The sequence below is a fragment of the Condylura cristata genome, unplaced genomic scaffold, assembly GCF_000260355.1.
Source record: "Condylura cristata isolate star-nosed mole 26May11 unplaced genomic scaffold, ConCri1.0 scaffold00016, whole genome shotgun sequence".
Classification (NCBI taxonomy): Eukaryota; Metazoa; Chordata; class Mammalia; order Eulipotyphla; family Talpidae; genus Condylura; species Condylura cristata.
Window position 1 is genome coordinate 31,027,268 of NW_004567117.1, and position 11,773 is coordinate 31,039,040.

Below are 11,773 nucleotides of genomic sequence, written 5' to 3' on the forward strand. Positions count from 1 at the left end.
TTTAATTTTTTCCCACTTATCACCCAGAATTGGAGCTGAAGAAGGAGGTCACTGGGAAATGAATAGGCACCATTATTTTTTAAGTTCAATAAGAGCCTGCTCTCTATAAATAAGTAAAGGTTAGGAAGAGAGCAACCTAGCATGATATATACTTTTTAGACAATAACTTCTCTCCTCCAGCAAACAGCACAGAAAAACTGTGGTCATACCCACCCCAGCAAAGACCCAGTGGAAGCTAGGCTCCCACCTTGGAAGCACCCCAAACCTCAGCCTGGGTGGTATCAGAGGAGCCAAGTAGAAAGCTTTGACTTTCATCCCTGCTGGCTGGAAAGAAGCTGTACCCCATGCTGTTATCGAGAATCATGGGGGATCCCCAGACTTCCAGCCCCTCTCAGCAGTAGTGGGATACCCTATGTCCCTTTTGGGCTCTGTCAGACTTGGAACTTCCATGTTGCCCAGCGGTAATGAGGTCACTCCACAGCAGGGTCAGTGGGGAGTGTGTGGGGGCCTGGATGAGCTCCAGCCATAATAACGGACACCTCGCTAGACTTCTGCTTCACCTGGCAGTGGCGAGACTGTGCCCCCTACATCCCCCCAATGAGGGCAGTATCCCCAAAAATAAGTTAAAATAAAAGATGTAAATAAGATTCACAGTCTCAACACCACAAAAAAGTATCCTGGGTACTATCAAAAAATGATTTGTTATATCAAGAAGCAGAAGATTTTAATGAATAAAAAAAGACATTAGATGCAACATTGGACTTCATCAAAATGAAAATCTTTTGCTCTGGGGAAAATCCCATTCATTAAAAGGATGTGGAGACAAAGAAAGTTGAAGAGAGACAGGGAGGGAATATTTGCAAAACCTGTATCTGGCAGAGGATTAGAATCCAGAAAATATATTAGAATCCAGAAGTAGCCAAATAACAGTAAAACCATCTGATTAGAAAGCGGGCAAAATACATGATGAGGCATTTTTACTCATGGGGATGCACCGCTGGTAACTAAGAGCCAAAAGATGATCAGTGCCAGTGGCCACTGGGAAGCACACAGAGCAGCACAGTACAGGGACAGCCACAGAGGGTCTCCATCTCTCCACACCTCTCAGGACAGCAAAATGGCAAACACAGTCACAACACTGCTGCAGGTGGTGAAGACACAGAGACACTAGATCTGGCCCCCATAGCTGGCGGGGTGAGAAAATGGTGCAGCCATTCAGGAAACAGTTTGACAGTTTCTTCAAAAAATTAAACCTGCAAGTACCATATGATCCAGCAATTGCCCTCCTGGGTGTTTATCCCAAAGAAATGAAAACGTATGTTCGCACGAAAAACTCTACTCGACTGTTTATAGCAGCATTATTCATAACAGTCCTAAACTGGAAACAACCCAGCTGTCCTTCAATAGGTGAATGGTTAAACAAATGTGGCGCTTGGCAGTAAAGAAGCATCAACTTCTGATGCCGCGGCTACCTGGATGAATCTCCAAAGAACTGTGCCGAATGGAAAAAAGCCAAGCTCCCAACGTTACCTACTCTGTGTGAGAACTGTTCGTTTCATCAAGATCTTTCATTGAAATGTCATGTAGAGACCTAAAAGGGGGTCTCTACATTTGTTCAACTTTGAAAGGGACCCATGTGCTTTTCTTCCATACCCCATCTAGCCCATTATTCTGGGAGCACCTCCCTGAGCTTCCAGATCACCCCTGGACCAGATAATCTCTCAATCCCTTTCCTGCCCTGATCTTTCAAGGTTCTGAGTCTGGCACTGGCCAGAAGGGAGACACTGCTGAACCTGTGGAGTTCTAAGAAGTTCTCCTAGTGAGGAATATTTGAGGACACAATCCTAGCTCTACACAGGGGCAGGGGGTAGGGTAGGAACTGGGGACAGTTGAGGGGGAGGGGTTCCCATTTTTCAGCAGTACTGAATAGGCAGCCAGTTGGAAGTGGGTCACTGGTGGGACCCAGTCCAGGGCATGTGCAAATAATAGAGCCATTAAAATCCTTAGTCACAAATTTAATTGAGAAAGAGTGAGCAGAGAGGGCTGGCTAGCAGAAATACACTTGGCCATAGTCTTCAGTCATTATTTTCCCCTGGCCCATTTTTTGGTCTTAAAGACAATGGTGGGTAGAAAGAGGGGAGATACAGTGAACAAAGTGACCTTTTCCTGCACCCGAACTCAGCTCTAGTGCCACCAAGGAGGCTTTCTGCTTCCTGCCTCAAAAGGGCTTTATTACAGGAGTATTCAAATATTGGGGGTCTTTCCCTCCAGCATTGGGTGCTGTCCTTGGTGCTGAATAAGTTCTCTCTCTCTCTCTCTCTCTCTCTCTCTCTCTCTCTCTCTCTCCCCCCCCCACTCTCCCTCCGCTTCTCCTTCCCTCCACCCTTCTCATCTCTCACCAACACAAGTCAATGTCTCCTTAAATCCTGCCCTTCTCCTCTCCTTCCTCCTCCACTCCTTTTTTTTTCTTCTTGAGCAAAACCAAAGGTTGGTTTACTTTGGCTCTGAGAGGAGACTCAGCCTATAGGAAGCACCTATTTGAGTCAGGAGAGGCCTTTGGAGCCTTCTGGTCTCCAAACATTTCCTGTAAAATAAAAATTTTCCCAGTGTCAATGAGTCACCTCATCTCACCCCTAGCTTGGAATTGTTAATCTAGTCCACTGCTCTTGGTTCAGAAGGAAACACACAGGTCCAAGGCTGAGTGGCTCTCTTGAGACCCCCAGGAAGCAGCTTGCAGGCCTCGAACACTGCTTTCCCTGTTCAGTCCCAACCATGTTGCAGCTGGTAGGAAGTCTCACCTGGGTTCTCAGAGTCATAAGCCTCTCATCCCTACATGGATGGATGCATCATATCACATAGTACTTGACTGTGTGCCTCTTCCATTGTTGTTTCCATTTCTAGGACCCCTCAGTTGGGTGGTAACAGCCCTCCCAAAGAGGGTTCCAGGGCACCTTAATCCTGTAGAATGCAGGGACGGTAGGCCTCTTGTGGCCCATGGCGTTGATATTCTTTGGAAGATAGACAGAAGCTTGAGTCAAGGGGAGGGGGAATGTCCTTAGAGAGGAAAGAGAGGCCTTGTTCACTGTTTAAAGAGATAGACCTTCCCTGTTGTAAATCTCATGTCCTTGAGATGAGAGTATCCGCATGGGGGTCATCTTGCTCGTGGCCCTCATGAACAGGACATTCCTCACTGAGCAGGCAATGGAGTGGGAGTGTGAGCCTTGGCAGAACACGGCCGGCACTGCCTCCTCTCTGGTGCCATGTGCAGGGTTCTGCACATCCAGGTGACAGTGGCTCCCTTAGGTGCAGTGCTTCAGCTGTGGGGGACAGGCTCCCTCCGTCTCTGTCCGTGGGCACAACACACCTAATGTGCCAGGAGCGCCTATGTTTGGAACTTTACTCTCCTGCTAATGGGAAGATTCTTCCTGCTGCCCCCAGGCCCAATTAGTTAGACTTTGGCTAATTTTCAAGCCCTTGTAGTCTGGAATTGTTGTCACACACATACCCACACACCCAAGCACACACACAAGCAAAAGTCACTGCCACTGTGGATTAATAAAGAAAAAAGACAGCGTGGAAGAAGGCTGTTTTCCTTGCTGCTCTGACTTAGTGTGCTTTCCTACTGAACAATCATTCACTCCCACCTGGCTTCCTTCATTCATGCAGCGCTTCTGTGCCCTATTCACACCTCCATGTTCCCTCTTAACTTCACGATAGGTGATTTACCCACCCCCACCCCCAGCGGTTCTGTCTTCCCAAACGTGGGCAGAAACAGACAAACTGAAGAAAGGAATTAACATTCATTACAGGGCTGTTTCCCAAAGAGGATTCCAGGACACCAAGTTTGTAAAATGCTCTGTGAAATGAGAAGGAAAGGTTTGGAAGGTTTCTGGCCAAAGAAAAGCTATTTGCCAAATCCAAATGTTGGCAGGGCGTGGATAAGTTACTATTTTATAAATCTGCAGGGGGGTCAGATTGGTTAACTGTTCAATGCAGTGGTGATGAGTGGAAACCCTAAGGAGCCAGTTGTATGCATTCCTCGCCTAGGATCCAGATCTAAGCTTGTGGGCAAGTTCTCTGAGCCTCAGTTTGCCTGTCAGTGAGATGGGGGTGGTGACAATAACATCTGTTTCAAGAACTGTAACAGATGTGAAGTGCTTGCTGGCATTGGGTACATAGTGATGCCATGCAGAATGCTGTCACCTCTGAGCTGTCATCCCAAGCTGCGTGTAGCTGTGTGCCCAGCGGGGCTTCCTGGTGGGGGAGGGGCCTCCCTGCTGGTAGGCTGCCACTTCCACTTCCTTTTGCACATGGTTGAAAGTGCTTATTATCCCTCAGTGTTCTGTTCTGAGAGCAGAGGCTTACCCTGGCATGAGCTGCCTAATTGCCAGTAAAAGGGGCTGTTGTGAAGGATTCAGCAGTATTTTAAGCACTAAAAAAAAAAGTCCACTGGAAAGAGTGATTGTTTTAGGTGAAGTTTCTCAGAACCTTGGCATTGCAGCAACCTGGGGGGTGAGGGGCTGGATGGGGCATAGAGCCAGGGAAGAGGTGGGGCACTGTGATCACCATGGATTTGTAAACTGGAGACTGTTCGTGAAGAAACCAGAAACTCTCAGTGCCTGGCCACTGACTCTTTGATGCAGAATATTTAGTGAATAAGACTGGCTCCCGGGGCTGGAATGGGACAAACAGAGGTGATGGGTAAGGCCAGGGCCCCTGCCATTAAGGGGAGAAAAGTTAAATTGGGAAGAGAGTTCATGCAGAGAACACTAGCTGATTCCTAAAGAGGGTTCTGGGGAACCCTAGTTAGGCAAAACACTCTGTGGAATAAAAAGGAAGAGTGGGGTGGGTTTTGTGGCCAAAGAGGTTGGGAAACAGTACATGCTCCCCCAGCACCTACTTGAAGAGCAGGTCTTCATTTGAAACCAGTGAAGCCACTGAGAAGTCCTGCAATGAAATAATGTATGTGCCAACGTGTTCCAAACATTTAACTAGGGACTCTTTTGCGCTTTGCTTCCCTCCATGAAATTCTTTAATCCCCAGTGTGTCCAAAAGCATGTTCCGTGGACTAGTCCAGCTAAATTTGAGCCATCAATGCTCACCTCCCAGGAGATTCTGATGTACACTGACATTTGAGAGCCAATGGGTTAGTGTTTCTAGAACACCCCTGAGTCTGCAGTGGGACAGTCAGGAATGGAACCGGTCTCAGGGTGCTCTGTGGGTTTTGGGGGCCCAAGTGGAGAAAAGTGCATGTCTGCTGCAGGGGGAAGGCCCTGGAGCTGGGGAAGACTCCAGGGAGGAGGGGCGGGAAGAATATTGGCTTGTTTCCTCAGAATTCAGAAAGGGCACAGCAGCCCCACACACCACTGGCGGAATTTAAAGTCCCATCGCAGCTGGGCCAGGATAATCAAAGTGGGAATTCGAATGGGGACAGTGGGACAGATTGCACATGAGAAGTGCTCGGATGGCCACCCATGGAGCTAATGTCCACCTGGTGGCCCAGTAGTCTGTACATGGAAGAAAGGGTCTGGAGAGTCCTTGGCATGAAAATGCAGTTATTCTGAACAGGGGCTTTCCCCTATAGGTTTTGATCTTTCAATTTCCTAAATTATCTTGACCTATAAAGAGACATCGGTGCCATCTTTGAGCAGAACAGGGCAAATGCAGGGGTCTGATCATTTCCCTGACTTTAAAGGCCAGGTACCCATAGCTGAATCTTCCTGAGCTGGCTGCTCGGTCATTAGAGGAAACTGAACAGTCGGTTTCTCTGAGGGTGCCAGGTTCCTGCCTGGCCACTTCCCGGAATGCAGCAGGCCTGCTCCGGCTGCAGCCTATGCAGATGGCTTTGCTCTCTTTCCTGCTAGACCAGGACAGGGCCCCAGAACCTTCACAATATGGTCACTGGGGACACCATGCAGACTGGGATGCCTACATCTTCAGGAGCCTCGGGTGACCAGGGGTGAAGGGTCACAGACTCACTGTGACTGCAGTAGGGGTCCCAAAAGTGGCGTCTCTGCAGCTGCCATCTGAAGGCTTAGGGGGTGAAGGAGGGGAGCCAGGAACAAGCCAGCCGTAGTCACCTCTTCTCTGTTCTCAGCTTGTCCTCACTGCCCTGTGGTTCCTCAGTTTAAGTGAGGAGCTGGGTGCTTTGGAGAGTGAGGTGTGCCTGGCTCCTGGGGTGAAGTTCCAGAAATCAGGTTGCGGTCTGTCTAGGAATCCATTGTCTGCAGCTTCTGCCCCTCTGGCTTCTCTGACATCTCTGGACATAGGTGAAGAGGGTTGTGAAGCATGTGACAGTGTGTGTGTGTGCGTGCACGCGTCCTGGGTGTGCCAAAGTCTGAGGGGCCGTATCCAGAGCCCGTGAGGGGAGATCTGGGCACATTAACAGCTCCGCAGGCTTGATGGGATCTGAAGTGATATGACAGGTGACATGGCAGGTGGCTCTGGGGTGGCTCTGGGGTCGCTCGGATGCTTTCAGCGCAGGGCTGGTGTGTACTGGCGATGGGGTGCAAAGCCTTCAGGGCCCTGGTTTCCAGCTCCACTGCCAGGGGCAGTCACTGCCTAGCAAGGCCTGGCCCCACTGGGCTCTGCTTGAACCCCCACTTATCCCGACCAGGGCATCTGTGAAAAGTGCTGCAGATGAGGTTCTTTCCTCTCTGAGGGGACACTCAAGAGAGAGAGGTGTTTTGTTGCTGAGTGCCAGGCTGCTTTCAATTGCCGCGAGCAGCACTCGTGTGCCTGCCACAATCCATCGTAGCATCTGAGGAAAAGTCCCAACTCCTATGCGCGGCAGGAACTGTTCAAATTGAGTGGAATGAGTGGGCCACCCCGTGACCAGACTTTCCCCTGCACCTCCCCAGAAGCTTGCCTGTCACCTGTGAGGACAGCCACGTCATGGCGGTTACCTTTCTAGTACATTCGGCAGGGAGGCGAGTGGTACCCACCGCCCTCAGCATGTCCTGTGCAGGGACCCCAAGACCCCCGCTCTCTGGTGCTGGCGCCTCCTCCACAGCCGCCCAGTTCACAGCTCCAGGGTGTCCTCTGCATCGTGCTTTCCTGGAGGCTCCCCAGGACTCTGCCAAGCTGGTCCCAGCTCCTCAGTCTGCTCCGGCCTGTCTGCACTGGTGTTCCTGAGCTCTGAAAATCAGATGCGTTGTCTGGGGGGCAGGGCAGAGGTGGAGGCAGGAGCTGGGCTGTGTGAGGATGACATGGCCAGGTGAGCATCAGCGGGAGGCTTCCGCCTGCCGGCAGCTGATGCAGGAACCGAGGGTCGGGAAGGAGGCTTGCGGGGGCCACAGGGGTGCCTCTGCCTCTCCTGGCCTTTAAAATATGAGTCGCACTGTATGTCCTGTGCATTGCTGGAGGGGGGTGGGCGAGAGTTGTGGGGACACTTGGAGAAAGCTGACGGTGAGTCTATACACACGGAGCCCCAAAAAGGCAGACAGGCAGCTGGGGTCAGAAGATGAGCTGGCTTCCGGCTCCGCCCCTCACCCCCCCAGTGTCCTGGCCCGGAAAGTAATGCTACCGCTTTGTTCTACTCTTCCAGAATGGCAGCAAAGACAGCTCTCTGGACGTGCTGGGCACGGACATCTGGGCTGCCAACACCTTCGATTCCTTCAGGTGAGCGCCTCGTTCTCTTGCCCTGTGACTCCGGCTGGAGCCCCCGGCTGGTTTCCCCACGTGCCCTTGTGAATCTGTGGGGGACGGTAAATGTTGAGAGGTGGCTGGTCCAGCAGGAGAGAAACAAGGTAAGGGAGGAAGAGCAGGGATGAGACTGCAGAGGAAGCAGAGGAGACCCGAGGAAGGAAAAGGAGGAGGGAGCCTCAGAGGGAGAAACGAGGAGGCAGAGGAAAAGGGCTGAGGGGGAAAGCGAGAAACGGACGGTCCAACTGTCCGGGAGGGGAGAGGAGCAGAGAGCGCGGTGGGTGGGCGGAAGAGGGGAGGAGAGTGGCCCGTGGCGGGCAGCAGGGAGCGTATCCAGACCCGAGATTATGGGGGAGTCCGGCTGGCTGCAGAGAGGCCTGGAGGAAAGGAAGAGCTGCGAGAGCTTGGACTCCCGAAGCCCCTGGCGGGCTGGCCTGCTGCTTCCCTGGTGTGTCTCAAAGCCACCTGTTGCCATTTTGAGCTGCGGTCAGAGGGTCTCGCGGCAGATTTTTAGTCTCTTCTCTCTCCAGCCTTTCTCAAATGTTGATGTGAAAATAAACTCTGTAGTGGTTTGGGGTGGCCACTTTGGAGCAAATATCAGGCCCACACTTGTGTCTTGTAGGCTGCATTATGTCCAACAGGGGTGAGGAGAGGTGAGGACTTTGCAGGCAGACCCCTGCCCTGGGGCCTGGGGGCACAGAGCTGACACCTCAGCCCCTGCCCAATCTCTGCCTTTCGTGGGGTGCCCTCCTCTTCCTGCTCTCTTCTTTCTGAGGATGCTTCTATACTCCGCTGTGTCTGGGTTATCGGGTCCCCAACCAAACTAGGCTTGTCTTACCCTTGCTTCACGTCTCTCGCCCTCCCTCGCCCCCTAGTGGTGCCACCTGGGACCTGCAGCCTGAAAAGCTGGACTTCACCCAGTTCCACCGGAAGCTCAGACACATGCCCAAGCAGCCGCTACCACACATCGACCGTGAAGGGTAAGACTCGGCAGGAGGGCTTCTGCAAAGCAGTAGGGTGGCACCGGGCCCAGCATAGTCATACAGGGCAGAAAGGGACCTTTCCCTGGGTAAGCTGCTCCCTGCTGCCCAGGGGACACACCAAGGGCTAATGTCCTGAGACGGTCTGCTCCTCAAATTGCAGGGTCACTGGCCTCTCTTTGGAAACCCCCCCCACTCTCCACTGCCGGCCACCTCCCGCTCACCCCACCTGCTCGCCTTCCTGGCCACCTACAGTAGTGTTGCTGTCGGGTGCCTACATGGCTAGAACTCACACTAGATCAGAACCAAGTGGGATGAGGTTGTAAAATGCAGATTGCTGGCCCCATCCCCAGAGCCTCTAATTCAGGAGTTTGGGGGGGGGGTGCCTGAGAATATGCATTTTTTAAAAGATTTATTTATTTGTGCATACAGAACTGGGGTACAGGCCAGAGGAGCAGGGGCAGTGAGAGGCTTCACCAGAGACAGAGTGGGGAGCAGAACAGGCTGACTGGCGAAGTACACTGCTGAGGGGAGCAGCGGGCGGGTCAGGAGAGGTCTGCCACGCCATGTGGTCACCTCCAGGGCAGGAGGGAATTGAACTCATGCGGAAGTGGCTTTAGCTTCTCAGTGCTGTGCTTTAACCTGCTGTGCCACCAGGGAGGGCCCAGAATATGAATTTTTTAATGAGTTCCCAAGGGACACTGATGATACTGCTGATCTCGCGTCCTCACTTTGAGAACTCTGGTGTGGTGGTTGAATTACACCAGGTTGTCTCTATGTTAGCACTGCCTTCCTGTTCTAAAGACAGGGTCAGGGTCTACACTACCTCAGAACAGGCGTGTGATTCAGGCTAGATATGGGACAGACGGTTTCTTTCTTTATTAAAAACAACCTTCAGGGCCCTGGCTGGTGGCACAGTGGGTTAAAGTGTAGCACTGCAAGCCAGTGGCAGCCGCTTTGGTGCCGGATGGATCCCAGCCCTGGAGGTGACCCACCTAGCATGGCAGACCTCTCCTGACACACCTGTTGCTCCCCTCAGCAGTGTACTTTATCGATCTGCCTGCTGGCCTATACCTCAGTTCTATATGCATAAATCGATAAATCTTAAAAAAAAATAATCTTCAGTAAGAAAAAATTCACACTGTGAAGTGTTCACGTCAGTAGTGTTTAGTATATTCATAGTGATCCATAACCCCCCTCTACCAAGTTCCAAAACACTTTCACCCCAATAGTAAAGCCATACCCATTAAGCATTCCCTATCCTCCCTTATCTCTGGCATGCACCAGTTTGCTTTCTGCTGCTGTGAGTTTACCTATACTGGATATTATCAGCACATTTGCACAGTTCATCTATATTGTAACCTGTATCACTAGTTTGTTCCTTTTCACAGGTGAATAACATTCCATCATACAGATATATCACAATTTGCTTATTCAGTCATCTGCTGATGGATAGTTTGTTGATTTGTCTTACTTTTCCCTATTGTGAATAATGCTGCAATGAATATTTGTGTTTAAGTATTTGTTTGAGTCCCTGTTTTCAGTTCTTTGGGGGATATACTTAGGAGTGAAATTGCTGGGTCACATAGTCCAATTCTAATACTAAAAATGATGTGTGCGTGTGTGTTTCCAATACCAACAAGCAGTTATCTGGCCAGCTGGTCACCTAAGTTCCGTTCTACCCATCACATTCTACAGGTTAAGGGCTCAGTCCTACAAGACAGCCCACCCCACCCCCCCAAATACACATTTCATGTGCCAATGGCAAGTCCATATTGTCACCTGTGTTTCTGACCAATCAGCAGTAGGTCATTGGTGCTGGGTGTGGTGCAGAACCCATACACACAGTCGCAAGTATGGTCTCTTCCCAGGACTGTTCACTCTTCTGAGACATGAATCTATTCATGATTGACACTGTAGGGGGAAAAACAGTTCGCTTTGTGGTGTAGACATGTAGAGGTACTTGATGTCAAATCAGTGTCCAGGCCCAGAGTTAAATAAAGTAGATACAGGGATCTTAGAGAAGAGAACATTTTGGAGATGAGCTATTTGGGAAAGCTATCTTGGCTCTCTCCTGGGAAGTTCCCATCTCTCCCATGTCCCCTGGGAGCACATCGATGGTGAAGCCAGTGAGGAAACTGAGGCTCAGAGGACAGAAATGATGGTGCTGCCTCCCGGGCTCAGGGTGCCTGGTGGGAAAGGCATATTGGGGTCAAGCTCTTCAAAGGCAGCTGCACCAGTTCACACAAAACAACATCTCAACAGTGGTAGGCAGCAGCAGTGAGTGGCGGTGCAGGGTGTCACTATCCCTCTCTCCCGAAGCCAGAGGGACCAGCCTCCTTCCATCACCACCCCACCATCACCAAAGGACCCTCTGGCCATATCCGGTTTCTTCCAGGGAGACTGGGGCAGCATCCTGTGGCCACCTAGTGGCTAAGCCAGGAACTCTGTCGCCCTTAGCTTCCTGCAGGAGTGAGGATGGACGCCACGTGCCCTGAGCCACTGCAGCACCCCCAGAAGCAGGGTACCGCTCGGTTGCCAAGGCTTCCTGCAGCCCGCGTTTCCATGGAGGGACAGAAAGCAGAGAAGGCTGTTGCCTTGGAAACTGTTGGAAGCAGTGACTCAGCTGGTCTTGAGCAACCCTTGGCCTCCAAACTCCATCCTCCAGGGAGTTCTGGGTCCCAGACAGGGGGCCCTAGGGAGACAACAGCTCTGCCTGCACATGACCCACTGCCCACCCCTGGGGTGCTGAGGGGACAGGCCTATGCAGTGTTGGGCTAGTGCTGGCGCTTGGCTGGGCTTAAGGCACTGGGGGAATCCAGAGGTGAGACCTGCAGTGGGGATGGCAGGTGTCCTTGGTCCCTTCTTCCCCTCCTGCCATGACACAGAAAATGGTAGCAGCTGGTGGCTTCACAAGCTGGCCTGTCTCTACCAGGCAGATTGCTAGTTAAAATGTGATTGGAAGTTTCCAGACCTTTCTCCACCTCCTCATCTGCAGCACAGCACATTAAGAGACAGGAGTTAGATGGTTTCGCTCATAGTAGGTGTATGATGGACCAGGCAAGAAAATAGTAAGAATAATGAACAGCCATATACCAGAGACATTTTGTGGGGGTGGAGTGGGGGATGGGATCAAAAACGGGGGTGGG

At 51.5% G+C, this 11,773-nt stretch overlaps 1 protein-coding gene across 7 annotated transcripts in view; it reads left to right on the plus strand.

The window, feature by feature from the left end:
* CTIF (CBP80/20-dependent translation initiation factor) overlaps positions 1 to 11,773 on the plus strand; it is a 247,013-nt gene that overhangs the window by 77,383 nt on the left and 157,857 nt on the right. For all 7 annotated transcript variants that reach the window (XM_012725942.1, XM_012725944.1, XM_012725945.1 and 4 more), the window contains 2 exons: positions 7,547 to 7,620; positions 8,520 to 8,624. In XM_012725942.1, the coding sequence (XP_012581396.1) occupies positions 7,547 to 7,620; positions 8,520 to 8,624 (179 nt within the window). The remainder of the gene's footprint in view (positions 1 to 7,546; positions 7,621 to 8,519; positions 8,625 to 11,773) is intronic.